Source organism: Carcharodon carcharias, chromosome 1 (assembly GCF_017639515.1).
Source record: "Carcharodon carcharias isolate sCarCar2 chromosome 1, sCarCar2.pri, whole genome shotgun sequence".
NCBI classification, from domain to species: Eukaryota; Metazoa; Chordata; class Chondrichthyes; order Lamniformes; family Lamnidae; genus Carcharodon; species Carcharodon carcharias.
The window spans coordinates 59,411,737-59,426,573 of NC_054467.1; the positions used below are offsets into that span (position 1 = coordinate 59,411,737).

A 14,837-nucleotide genomic window follows, 5' to 3' on the forward strand; every position below is an offset into this window, starting at 1 on the left:
ACGGATCCTTTCACCCACTTTCAGTATTCTCCCTCCACCTGGACCCTCCCTCTGGCCTCTTACCTGCTCTTGATCTTTTCAGTGAGAACTGTTGGCGTGACATCGGCCGTCTCAATTTCTCTGCTCCTCTCACCCACTCTAACCTGTCTCCTTCTGAACTTGCCGCACTCCGTTCTCTCAGGTCCAACCCTGACTTTGTTATCAAACCTGCTGACAAGGGTGGTGCTGTTGTTGTCTGGCATACTGACCTCTACCTCACAGAGGCTGAACGCCAACTCTCAGACATTTCCTCCTACCTCCCCCTGGACCACGACCCCACCAATGAACATCAGGCCATTGTTTCCAGAACTGTCACTGACCTCATCTCCTCTGGAGGTCTTCCCTCCACAGCTTCCAACCTCATAGTCTCCCAATCTCGGACAACCCGCTTCTACCTCCTTCCCAAAATCCACAAACAGGACCGATCATGTCAACCTGTTCCTGCCCCATGGATCTCATTTCTTCCTATCTTGACTCCATTCTCTCTCCCCTTGTCCAGTCCCTTCCTACCTACGTCTGCGACTCCTCTGATGCCCTACATCACATCAACAATTTCCAGTTCCCTGGCCCTAACCGCCTCCTCTTCATCATGGATGTCCAATCCCTCTACACCTCCATCTTCCACCGGGATGGTCTGAGGGCTCCCGGCTTCTTCCATGAACAGAGGCCCGAACAATCCCCATCCACCACCACTCTCCTCCGTCTCGCTGAACTTGTTGTCTCAGTGAACAATTTCTCCTTAAACTTGTCTTAGGTGTAGCTATGGGTACCCACATGGGTCCCAGTTCTGCCAGTCTCTTTATGGGGTGTGTGAAGCATTCCTTGTTCCAGTCCTACTCAGGCCCCCTGTCACAACTCTTTCTCCAGTACATCGATGACTGTTTCGGTGCCATGTCATGCCGTTGTCTGGACCTGAGAAAATGTATCAGTTTTGCTTCTAATTTCCATCACCTTCACATGGTCCATCTCCAACACTTCCCTTCCTTGACCTGTCTGTCTCAATTTCTGGTGATAGGCTGTCCACCAGTATCTATTACAAGCCTACCGACTCCCACAACCCCCTCGACTGCCGCTCCTCACACCCCGCTTCCTGTAAGGACTCCATCCCATTTTCTCAGTTCCTTCGCCTCCGTCGCATCTGTTCTGATGATGCTACCTTCAAAAACAGTTCCTCTGACATGTCCTCCTTCTTCCTTAACCGAGGTTTCCCACCCATGGTGGTTGACAGGGCCCTCAACCGTGTCCGGCCCATCTCCTGTGCCTCTGCTCTCACACCTTCCCCTCCCTCCCAGAACCTTGATAAAGTCCCCCTTGTCCTCATTTTTCACCCCACCAGCCTCCGCATTCAAAGGATCATCCTCTGCCATTTCCATTAACTCCAGCATGACGCCAACACTAAACACATCTTCCCCTCACCACCCCTGTCGGCATTCCACAGGGATCGTTCCCTCCGGGACACCCTGGTCCACTCCTCCATCACCCCTAACATCTCATCCCCTCCCATGGCACCACCCCATGCAATCGCAGAGGGTGCAACACCTGCCCCTTTATCTCCTCCCTCCTCACTGCCCAAGGGCCCAAACACTCCTTTCAGGTGAAGCTTCTCTTGCACTTCCCTCAATTTAGTCTACTGCATTCACTGCTCCCAATGCAGTCTCCTCTACATTGGAGAGACCAAACGCAGACTGAGTGACCACTTTGCGGAACACCTTCGGTCTGCCTACAAGCATAACCCAGACCTCCCTGTCGCTTGCCATCTTAACACTCCACCCTGCTCTCATGCCCACACGTCCGTCCTTGGCCTGCTGCAATGTTCCAGTGAAGCTCAATGCAAACTGGAGGAACAGCACCTCATCTTCCGACTAAGCACTTTACAGCCTTCCGGACTTAACAGTGAGTTCAACAACTTCTGCCCATGAACTCCCTCCTCCATCCTCAACCCTTTTTTATCCCCTTTTTCTCATATTCATTTTTATTTTTTATCCACTTATTTTTATTTTTATTTTCATTTTTATTCATTGTTTTATCCCCATCTTTTATCCTATTTTCAATATTTTTTCCCACTACCGTCCCTCCCCTACCCCCACAAGGGCCATCTGTTACTTGTTCATGTTGTTCTTTTCAGAGTGTCTACCCTTATCCTGCTATTATCACATTCTGCTTTCTTACCTTAATGCCACTATCAGCACCTCCTTTAGCCCTTACCAATACCATTAACACCCCCTTTGTCCTTGTGTTTATGACATTTTTGTCAATCTCTCCTTTGCCTCCACCTATTGCTGGCCTCCTATCCAGCTTCACCTGCTCCACCCCCCTTAAACACTATAAATTTCACCAGAATTTTACTTTTCTTTAGCTCTGAAGAAGAGTCATATGGACTCAGAACGTTAACTCTGTCTTTTTCGCCACAGTCTTCAGAATACTGATTTCCTGTGACCAATAAGATTTTAAAGCAGGAGCTATTCATATGAGACTTGTGATAAGTATAAAAACCAAGTTACTGTAACGATGCCACAGTAATGCATAATACTTGAACGAATGCATTAACACATGAAACTCTTCCCCCTGCTGTTTGTTTCATGTAACATCAGCTATGCATGGTACATTTGTCAAACACAATGATGGATAAAGTTTAAGTTAGTAAGTGCTGCATTATTTGTCAGCTTAAAAGAAAGGCATGGAGGATGAATTCAAAAGCTGGGTGACAATTCTTTTTCAGAATTACTTTTCACTGATCTTAAGTTCAACTTTGTGTTTTGAAATAAAAACAAAAATAAAAACAAAAAAACTGCGGATGCTGGAAATCCAAAACAAAAACAGAATTACCTGGAAAAACTCAGCAGGTCTGGCAGCATCGGCGGAGAAGAAAAGAGTTGACGTTTCGAGTCCTCATGACCCTTCGACAGAAACGTCAACTCTTTTCTTCTCTGCCGATGCTGCCAGACCTGCTGAGTTTTTCCAGGTAATTCTGTTTTTGTTTTGTGTTTTGAAACACTGTTATTCGAACAGTGACTTTTACAAAAAGGTATGGAATTTCTGTGGGGATTCTACATTTGGAAATCAGTGGAACTTCTGACGAAATGCAGCAAGCAGCTGAAAATGGCCAGTCACATCATTTTGTTAGAGATTCTGCCAATTCTGCAAATTCCTCCAAAAGTGCTGCAAACTCAAAGTTGTAGCATTATGGAGGCTCGCTGGTCCAAGTGCTAGAACAATGCAATATTGACTACACAAGTTAACTTAATTATCAGTTTTGACCAGCTTTTACGCTCTTTTCCAATGGAGTGAGTTCAACTGTCACGGGACAGGGACAGGGTCAGACAAGTAAAAAGGAAAAAAGACCTGCAGGTCTTCCTCCTGCTCAGAGCTCACCAACAAAGCAACACAATTAATACCTGGACCTGATTTGTTTGTGCCCCACCCACATCCCCCTCTAACCATTTTTTAAAAAATTCTATCATTTGTTACCCATCCCTAGTTGTCCTACTAGGCCATTTCAGAGGGCAATTAAGAGTTAACCACATTGCTGTGGGTCTGGAGTAACCAGACCAAGGCAGCAGCAGACTTCCTTCCCTAAAGAACATTAGTGAAGCTTTTTTACAATAATCAAGGATAGTTTCATGGTCATCGTTATTGAGACTTGCTTTCAATTCTAGATTTGTTAACTTAATTCAAATTCCACAAACTGTCCTGGTGAGATTTGAACCCATATCTCTATGACATTAACCCAGACCTCTGGATTACTAGTCTAGTGATATTACCACTACACTATCATCTCCCTACTAAATGGTATAACAATAGTTCAAGGCAGTCATCTGCAAGGAAAAAACTCTGCCAGTGTCCCAGTTGGTGAAGTGACAGACCAGATTCTAACATGTTCAGCACTGAATTAGTTGATCTCAGCAGAATTGCAATTGTCTTCAGTGACCCCTAAAACAAAAAGACAGATTTTGGGGTGTCCCAAAGCACTTTATAGCCAATGAAGTACTTTTGAAGTGTAGTCACTGATGCTATGGAAGAAACGCAGCAGCCAATTTGCATACATGAAACTTGCACAAATAGCAATCTGATGATGGCCAGATAATCAGCTTTTTGTTGTTGATTAAGGAGTAAATATTGGTCAAAGTGCCAGGGATAAATTCCCCAATGGAAAGTTTGCATGTGTGAGCAATGGATAAAGGGGCAGTCAAATTGAGCTGTGATACCCCACTTCGCCCATGGGCAAATAGTTTGCTAACACTCACACATGGGGAATGCCCATTTGGCTGAGGTTCAAGAGCAATGAACCAGGAAACATGGAGAAGAAGAAAAATATTTTTAAATTAGCATATTTTTTAAAGAAGGAAACATGGGGAGAGTTGGCAAAAGATGTTAAATGAAACTTTCAAATCTTGTTATGTTGACCTGCCTGCTTACCATCTTCCTTGCTGATTGTACTGATGGGACTGAGAAGCTCCAGACCTGCGTCACCAGTGGCAGTGAAAGCTCTGGCAGCACACTGCACCCTGGAGCCTGCCTGGAAGTAGATAGAATCTAAGGTGATGAGCTTGGTGCTGGTGAAGAATGTGTTGGAATCCACTTCACGCATGGGGCTGGTCACTCCATCCTGGCCAGTGGGAGCACTGACAAGCCAACGGTATTGGGTCAAAGTGTCATTAATATTCTCAGCCGAACAGATTGACCCAGTCTTATCATAGTCTGAATACTTTGGATTGCAAGCCTGCAGAAGGAAAGATAAAATGTAATCTCTATGACTAAACAGCATCAAATTAAAAACTCAGAGTATTAGAAGGTGGCAGGGGACATCTTCTAGCAGCCAGTTGTACTATAGCATTGTTGGAATGCTTGAATGCAGGCTAGCCATCCGCTCTAGTGCCCAGGGAGCTGTGTGGAATAGGTCATTGGGAAAATAACAAGTAGATTGTGTGGTGATAAAATCTGATGCCTGCTGGGTGTTTAACTGTTAAAGCAGCACAAACTCACAGAAAAGCTACATTTTCTAATTTAATTTCTTTATATTATTCTCAATAATAATGATCATTTATGATATTAAAAACAATTTTTTATAAAATAGTTCTTACCGTAACGCAGACTGCGGGGTAGCCGGCTGGTGGATTGGGAGCTTCTTTTGCTTTGGCAGTGTCATCGTACGTCAGGAGTGAGACAACCTGTGGGACAGCTGGGAAGGTGACATCGGCCACACTGTCCATTTCTTCAATGTACACAATAGCTTTGCTCATCTAAATGAGTGGGAAATAAATAAAACACAGGCACAGTCACCTATATATAATAAATGAACATCAGACTCTGATTGAAATGTTTTCTCTAGGCAGTTGGAGCACAGACTCAGTAAAACTAGAACAATGGAATCCTTTACTTTCAAATACACCACATCATTTTGGTCACTAAAAGGAATAACAATCACAAGGTGGTTACAGGAAACTTCACAGCATCATTTTAATGATTTTTGGAATCAGGATAGAACGCTGATAAAATCATCAAATGAAATAAAAAGATACCGTTGTCAGAAAGTATTTTAACATTAGTTTAACAAACTGAATATGTCTTCAGGCTGATGAACATTAAATTAACTTACACATATAATCGCACAGAGAAAAATCATACTGTGCTCAGCATTTCTCACAAAGTCAAAGGCCTGAAGTTTTCCTTTGTCGGGTGCACGTGATCAGCGGGCAAGGGAGCAGTCGGGAAATGGGCCCCCGACCGCAATTGGCCCCCAGCTGTGATTTCATGCCGCCTGGCCAAGTAATGGGGAGCCAGCAAAAATCACGCGCCGAGAAGCTCAGTGCTGCCGGGGTGGGGGTGGGAAGAGGATGGGCGACAATGTCACTGCGGGCGCAGGTTGGCCCTGCAAGGGAGCTCCCTGAAGGCAGGCAGCAGCTTCAGGGAGCTGCAGACCTGAAAATAATAAAATAAAGCACAAAAAAGCTGCAAAAATTGTCCATACATAGCAAGGAGGTGGTGTCAATGCAAAATGGCCACCGATACCCATCTGTGTAGAAAACGAGGGCAGTCATTATGGGCAGGTGATGGCGTAGTGGTACTGTTGCTAGATTAGTACTCCAGCAAACCAGGGTGATTCTCTGGGGGCCTGGGTTCAAATCCTGCCATGCCAGATGGCAGAATTTTAATTCAATTAAAAGCCTGATGATGACCATTTGGTAAAAACCCATCTGGTTCACTCTAGAGAAGGAAATCTGTCGTCCTTACCTGGTCTGGCCTACACATGACTCCAGACCCACAGCAACGTGGTTGACTCTTAAAATGCCCTCTGAAATGGCGTAGCAAGCCACTCAAACCGCTACAAAGTCACAAAAAAGGAATGAAACCGGACCACTTGGCATCGACCTGGGCATTGGAAACGACAACAGCAATCTCAGCCTTGTCGATCTTGCAAAATCCTCCTTATTATCATCTGGGGGTTAGTGCCAAAATTGTGAGAGAACTGTCTCACAGGCTGACATAGCCATCCTCACAGAATCATACCTTACAGATAATGTCCTAGGCGCCACCATCACCAGCCCTGGGTGATAGTAGAGCTGGCGGCACATCCCCAAAGTTCAAGAGAGTCGGGGGGGCAGAGGTAAGTATGGTGGCCATTACCAAGGAGAAGGTGCTAGGAAAACTGAAAGGTCTGAAGGTGGATAAATCACCTAGACCAGATGGATTACACCCCAGAGTTCTGAAGGAGATAGCTGAAGAGATAGTGGAGGCGTTAGTGGTGATCTTTCAGGAATCACTGGAGTCAGGGAGGGTCCCAGAGGACTGGAAAATCACTAATGTAACCCCCCTGTTTAAGAAGGGAGTGAGACAAAAGATGGGAAATTACAGGCCGATTAGCCTGACCTGGGTCGTTGGTAAGATTTTACAGTCCATTATTAAGGATGAGATTTCAAAATACTTGGAAGTTCATGGTAAAATAGGGGAAAGTCAGCATGGTTTCATCAAGGGGAGGTCATGCCTGACAAATCTGTTAGAATTCTTTGAGGAGGTAATGAGTAGGTTAGACAAAGGAGAGCCAATGGATGTTATCCACTTGGACCTCCAGAAGGCCTTTGACAAGATGCCGCGCAGGAGGCAGCTCAGTAAGATAAGAGCCCATGGTGTTAGAGGCACGGTACAAGCATGGATAGAAGATTGGCTGGCTGGCAGGAAGCAGAGAGTGGAGATAAGGGGGTCCTTCTCAGGATGGCGGCTGGTGACTAGTGGAGTTCCGCAGGGGTCAGTGTTGGGACCACAACTTTTCACTTTATACATTAATGATCTAGATGAAGGAAGTGAAGGCAATCTGGCTAAGTTTGCAGATGATACAAAGATAGGTGGAGGGACAGGTAGTATTGAGGAGGCGGGGAGGCTGCAGAAGGATTTAGACAGGTTAGGAGAATGGGCAAAGAAGTGGCAGATGGAATACAACGTGGGTAAGCGTGAGGTCATGCACTTTGGTAGGAAGAATAGAGGCATAGACTATTTTCTAAACGGGGAGAGAATTCAGAAATCTGGAGTGCAAAGGGACATGCGAGTCCCAGTCCAGGATTCTCTTAAGGTTAACTTGCAGGTTGAGTTGGTAGTTAGGAAGGCAAATGCAATGTTGGCATTCATTTCGAGAGGACTAGAATATAAAAGCAGGGATGTGTTTCTGAGGCTTTATAAGGCTCTGGTCAGACCACATTTAGAATATTGTGAGCAATTTTGGGCCCCGTATCTCAAGAAGGATGTGCTGGCCCTGGAGAGGGTCCAGAGGAGGTTCATGAGAAAGATCCCAGGAATGAAAGGCTTAACATATGAGGAGCATTTAAGGACTCCGAGTTTATCCTCGATGGAGTTTAGATGGATGAGGGGGGATTTGATTGAAACTTACAGAATACTGAAGGCCTGGATAGAGTGGACGTGGGGAAAATGTTCCATTAGTAGGAGCGTCTAGGACCCGAGGGCACAGCCTCAGAGTAAAGGGAAGACCTTTTAGAACAGAGATGAGGAGAAACTTCTTTAGCCAGAAAGTGATGAATCTATGGAATTCTTTGCCACAGAAGGCTGTGGAGACCAGGTCATTGAGTGTATTTAAGACCAAGATAGATACATTTTTGATTGGTAAGGGGATCAAAGGTTACGGGGCGAAGGTGGGAGAATGGGGTTGAGAAACTTATCAGCCATGATTGAATAGCGAAGCAGACTTGATGGGCCAAATGGCCTAACTTCTGCTCCTATGTCTTATGGTCTTATGATCTTATGACAAGGAAACCTCCTGCTGATTACCATGTACTGCCCTCCCTTAGCTGGTGAATCAGTGCTCCTACATGTTGAACACCACTTGCAGGAAGCACTGAGGGTGGCTAGGGCACAGAATGTACTCTGGGTGGGGCTTCAAATTCCATCACCAAGAGTGGCTCGCTAGCACTGCTACTGAACAAGCTGGCCAAGTCCTAAATGACATAGCTGCTTGGCTGGGTCTGCAGCAGGTGGTGAGGGAACCAACAAGAAGGAAAAATATACTTGATCTCATCCTCGCCAACCTGTCTGCCGCAGATGCATCTGTCCATGACAGTATCGGTAGGAGTGACCACTGCAGTCATTACGGAGACTAAGTCCTGCCTCCACATTGAGGAAACCCTCCATTGTGTTGTGTGGCACTACCACCCTGCTAAATGGGATAGATTTGGCAATTCAAGACTGGCTATCCAGAATTGTACTCAAACCCAACCTATAACCTCATGTCCTGGCATATCCCTAACTCTACCATTGCCATCAGCCTTGGTTCAATGAAGAGTGCAGGAGGGCATGCCAGGATCAGCAACAAGCATACCTAAAAATGAAGTGTCAACCTGGTGAAGCTAATACACAGGACTATTTGTGTGCCAAACAGCAGAAGCAGCAAGTGATAGACAGAGGTAAGCGATCCCAAACCCAACAGATCAAATCTAAGCTCTGCAGTCCTGCCACATTCAGTTGTGAATGGTGATGGACAATTAAACAACTCACTGGAGGAGGAGGCTCCACAAATGTCCCCATCCCCAATTATGAAGGATACCTGAGTGTGAAAGATAAGGCTGATGTATTTGCTACAACCTTCAGCCATAAGTGCTGAGTGAACGATCCATCTCGGCATCATGTTATTATGTTACCCCCTACATGATGAGGTCTTATTTGGTGTAGTTACCTTTGATGTGAGATCTTATCAGATGCCTTCTGGAAACCCAAGTACAGCACACCTACAGATGAAAGCAAAATACTGCGGAAGCTGGAAATCTGAGATAAAAACAGGAAATGCTGGAAAAACCCAACAGGTCTGGCAGCATCTGTGGAGAGAGAAACAGAGTTAATGTTTCGAGTCCATATGACTCTTCTTCAGAAGGGCTCAAAATGTTAACTCTGTTTCTCTCTCCACAGATGCTGCCCTGAGGAGCAGGGCCAGAAGGAGGAGCAGCAGGGCCCCTTCTCACACCAGAGGGCACTGAAGTCTCAGACTCACCAGCGTCACACCATCTCTGCCAGGTAGGCACCAGCGCAGATACTAGCACTTCGGTGGGAATTAGATCATCAACTAGTGCCCAGGGCACAGCGGTGAGGGCACTTCACAGTCGCTGGAGGAGCTGGCAGAGACAGACAGTGTCCATGGCACCAGCAGTCGGAGGACTGCAGGGCACCAGGTACATGCTCAATCGGTGGCTGATGATGTGCCTCTGGAGTCGTCTGCAAGGCAGCAAACGCTGGAAGTGCAGCTGGGTGTGCGGGAGGATCTGGCGGAGATACATGAGGCAATGCATTGCATGGTGCCTGTGTTGGAGTAGTCCACGCGGATCACCAATGTAATGAGTCTCATGGCCGAGCGCCATGTGCCCTCCATGGAGTGAGTGGGGGTGACTCTCGTGGAGAGGCTCCTCCAGGAGAACAATCAGGGCTTCCTGGGGTTGCGGTCGGACCTGCAAGCCCTCACAGCGGAATTGACCTCAGCAGGTCAGTGCCAGTGTGGGAGATGGTTTGGCCACCAAGTATCCCAGCTCAGTGCCCATAGTGAGCAGGGAGGTCCAAAGCGACCTCACATCAGCGCAGCAGCTGCCTGTCATCTCTGCGGGCTCCTCTTAGGGCGCTCCGGACGAGGGCAACAGCTCCTCCACCCCACTGCCAGTGACTGTTTCATCCGGTGAGGCTGCAACAACTGGGGAGATGCCAGCTGTGGAACTGGCCACTCCCTCCCAGGCAGGGCCAGCACAGGCTCCGCAGGCCAGAGGACAGCCACCAAGGTCATCGAGGCCAACAGGACAGCAGAGTGAGCAGGCTGGCTCAGATACCAGTCCGAGCGAGGGGGCAGCACAAAGGCATAGCACCCGAAAACGTAAACATAAGGCACCCTAGGCACACCATGGGTTTATCACTAGTGCAATGAGGCTCAGGCTTGTGTTGGAGGTCCATATGTGGTGTGCCAGCTGAAGGTTCATTGGATTAAAGCCTCCCGGGTGTCCTTGCCCCCCCGGAGCATGCCCAGGTCAGCATCTACCCCTCAGCATTTCCCTGCGCGTGCTCATACTTGGACTCACTGCTGGACTTATTGTGTGCATCCGCAGCCAATGCGTCTACATCTTCATCATCCACTGCATCCCCCCTTTCCAGCGCAAGATTGTGGAGAGCGCAGCATACAACCACTATTACCAAGACACAATCTGGGGCGTACTGGAGTGCACCCCCTGAGCGGTCCAGGCATCGGAAATGCATCTTGAGACCAATGGCTCTGTCCACCACAGCCCTTGTGGAGGTATAGCTCCTATTGTACCACTGCTCAGCCTCTGTTCTTGGATGGCGGAGAGGCGTCATGAGCCACCTTCTGAGGGGATAGCCCTTGTCACCCAGCAGCCATCCATCCAGCCGGACTGGAGCACGGAAGAGCCCCAGCACCTGGGAGTGTCTGAGGATGTGGGCATCGTGGGAGCTGCCTGGGTACCTTGCACAGACTTGTAGAATCAGCATCCTGTGGTCACACACTATCTGCATGTTCATGGAGTAGAAACCCTTCCTGTTGACAAAGGCACCGGACTCACCTGCTGGTGCTTTGATGGCCACATGTGTGCAGTCTATTGCACCCCGGATGCGGGGGAAGCCAGCAATTGCCGCGAAGCCTCTGGCTCGCTGTATCTGGCTTGCCTGGTCTCAATGGTAGTGGTTGAAGGTCAATGCACGCCTGAACAGAGCGTCTGTAACCTGCTTGACACAAGTGTGGACAGCTGATTGGGAGACATCGCAAAGATCACCCACCGACCCCTGGAAGGAGCCAGTGGCATAGAAGTTGAGGGCAGCTGTGACCTTTAGAGCTGCTGGCATGGGGAGTCCACCCACATAGCTCACGGAGATCTCAGGGCCTATCATCTGACAGATATAGTTGACTGTCTCTCTTGAGAGATGGAGCCTCCTTTGGCACTGCACCTCAGACATATTGAGGTAGCTTCTTCACTGCCTGTAAACCCTGGCAGCAGGATAGTGGTGTCGTCTGCAGCCCCTTCCGCCTTGGACTACCTCTTGGCCCCGCACCCCTTGTGCCTGCGCCTGGCCTCCCAAAGGTGGTTCCCCTGGAGGCTGAATGTGAACTCCTGGCCTCCTCCCCCTTCTGGCCCTCCTTTCTCCTCAGAGGAGGTGCCTCCAGTGGAGAGTTCAGCTTCCATTCCCAGGCAAAGGGAAGGCTCCCTGAGACCTGCAGGTCCCCAAAAAAACTCCTCAGTGCAGAGTGCTAACCTGAAGGTTGTGAGTCCAGACCAAGCGGCTGGTATGTGTTTTGAAGTATCGCAGATCACGCAGGCAAGTTATCAGTAACTCTGAAACATCAATATTTGACAGAGCACATTCGCGACCCCAGTGACCCCTCTTATCCCGCCTGTGGATGAGGTTTATACAAATGTGTCCTATCTGCCTGCCCATTGACCCGAAGATCACACGGGTGCTGAAAAATTGACATCAATTGGTGCCTCAAGGGCCTTAATTGGCCCGTTAATTAATGGCGGGTATGCATTGGAGATCATTGCGCACCCAACCAATGAAATATCGCGATGGTGCGCAGTGACATCGGAACACTCGCCCGACATCACTGCGCGTCACTTTACGTGCGAGTGTGCGGGGCCTGCCCATGTACAACAACAGAACAATTCTGGCTTAGAGCTTTATTTTATTGTTTGCAGGTCTGCAGCTCCCTGAGGCAGCTGTCTGCCTTCAGGGAGCTCTCGCAAAGCATTCACCTGGGCCCATGGTGATGTCGGCACCCAGCCTCTTCCCACCCCCACTGTGGCAGCGCTGAGCTTTTTAGCGGATGTTTCACGCTGGCCGGCCATTTATTGGGCAGCCAGCATGAACTCGTGGTCAGGGGCCAATCTCAGTCAGGGGCCTGTTTCACCACCGCTCTCGGGCCCTCCGATCGTGTGCGTCCAACAAAGGAAAAATTCAGGCTTATAAGTAGAAATTCCAGGGAACGCTCCCCGACCTCCCACTGTAACTTCGCGAGAAGGTGGGCACAATCCCCAGAAACAATCTAAACCGTTTTCCCCTGATCTTCCATTGAAGATACAGTGAGCAACTGGGAGAGTCCTCGTGGAAATTACAAGTGCTTACGTCAGACCATGTGACTTGGTCGATAAACTACAAACAATTAACAATAAAAAGTAGACTGATAGAATGTCAATACAGCAGATTTTACTTCATTACAGGACTTTTAACTTATGCCAGATAATTAATGACTCAACACTTTGATAAATTCACACAAGTGATATTAAACTTGAACGTTTTTGTGACAAAACTAATGTGCGGCGTTTCGCTTATCAGACACAGGGTCTCCAAGGGCTGCAGGGCAGTGAAGCAGGGAGAGTTCGAGACAGGTTACCCAAAATATATCTCTCATACCCTGTGAACTTCAAAATTGGAAATCAAAGCAAGGTCTTCCTTTGTCGAACAAGGCTTACCAAATTAAAGTCAGGGCTTAGAAATTTGTGTGTGCTCACTTTTGCAGGTACCAAAGGCCCAATGCATTTTCCAGGCACAGGCACTACAAAAGGAATTTTTTTCACCATTTCTCAGTATGGCGGATGGTGCACTTCTGGCTGGGAATGTGTGCCTGCCTCCTTCCTGCCATACTGAGGCCTCAGTAAGTCTGATAACGACCAGAAAATGCATGCTGCGCAATCAAATTTCTCAGTCATGATTTTGTCAACTCCATCCAGGCACTGGACGGAAACCCATAATCTTACCAACCCCTTGGGCAAAATTTTTAGACCGGCAGGTGGGCACAGGCCTGTCCCGACTGAGCATAAAATGATGCGCGATGTGGTCGTGTGAGTGTTCCAACGTCATTGCGCAATATTTCAGTCAGCGGGTGCACGCCGGAGTCAACAACATGCCTGCCGACAATTAAAAGTCCTATTAAGGCAACTAAGAAGTTAATTAAAAGAAATATTTTGCTGCCCATCCAACCTTACGGTTGGCAGACAGGCAAAAAGGCCAAGCAGCCTTTGCACATTTTTGGAAACCTCATCCATGGGCGGGATGAGGTTTCCAAAAGCAAATAAAAATAAAATTAAAAAACTTAAAATTTAATTAATAACATGTCCCTGCTCATGTGAGAGTCACATGAGGGGGCATGTTTTATAATAATTATAAAATCTTCATTTTTAAAAAAAATCTGTTTATCTCCCTCAGACATACCTGTGCCTCAAGGAGATTTGCAAGCACGTACTCATGAAGTTCGCATTGCCCCACTCGCACTTGCCCCACAGGCAGTGCTGAGTGCTGCCGCATGCGTTTCACGCTGGGCAGGTCTTAATTGGCCCCGAACATGGGCAGCGGTCAGTTTCCCGACCGCACCTGCCCACCCCCGCCAAGTCCACCCGACAAGGGCAAGTTTCTTCCCCTTGACTTAAACTTGATTGATTTTTAAACCAAAGCATGGTTTGCAAAAAAAAATTACTTGCATAGGATTAATTATTTTCCAGTAATATTGTGCACAGAGCCATATGTATGAACTTCAAAACTGTAGACAAAAACTGAGCAGAGACACAGACTCACAGGAAGATTTGTCAAGCCCACTGTGCAGAAGCCCAGCCATCAGCAGCAGTGGGACGAGCCATTACCTGTGTTTCAGCCACCATGTTCTCATCAGGCTTCAAGTGAACAGTAAAAGCTTCTCTCATTTCCCGCTCTCCATCATACACAACTTCTATCTCTATAAAATGTTCAGTTTCCCCTTCCTTAAACTCGATATCTGAAATAAAAGCCACATGAAAAACAAAATCAGCTTCTCCGTATTAGATTGGTGATACCATCTAGTCTTTAGATCCGATACTGGTCTGCATTAATGTTTATGAAAGAATGATTGCTCTGAAAAGGTCCGATCAGTCCATGGTGGCACTGTTTATTGAGCCCTTTAAGAAAGTGGAACTGCTTTTGATGTTAATTCAGACCATCTATAGTTACCGCCTCACTTACAGCTACAAAATTCAATTAATATTTGTAAAATTGGAACAAGTTTAGGTTTTGCATACAAATTATTGGCAATATATGTAGAAATATATGTAAAACAAAAACAAAATGCTGCGGATGCCCGGAGTTTCTTTTAGAGAAATATCGAATTGGGGGCTGGATTTTCATACATCCATTGTGTCAGAACCAAAGAACCATTGAACACTACAGCACAGAAAACAGGCCATTTCTCCCATCCATGTATCTATCTAATTTATTCTTAAAACTTAAGCGTGAGCCCGCATTTACCACATCAGATGGTAGCTCATTCCATACTCTCTGAACGTAGGCAG

General features: G+C 47.2%; 1 protein-coding gene across 1 annotated transcript in view; it reads right to left on the bottom strand.

Annotated features, from left to right (window-relative positions):
• frem3 (Fras1 related extracellular matrix 3) overlaps positions 1-14,837 on the bottom strand; it is a 417,152-nt gene that overhangs the window by 31,728 nt on the left and 370,587 nt on the right. The window contains exons 12-14 of the mRNA XM_041178465.1: positions 14,157-14,287; positions 5,121-5,279; positions 4,456-4,759 (exon numbers count right to left, since the gene is read on the bottom strand). Coding sequence (XP_041034399.1) covers positions 4,456-4,759; positions 5,121-5,279; positions 14,157-14,287 — 594 coding nt within the window. The remainder of the gene's footprint in view (positions 1-4,455; positions 4,760-5,120; positions 5,280-14,156; positions 14,288-14,837) is intronic.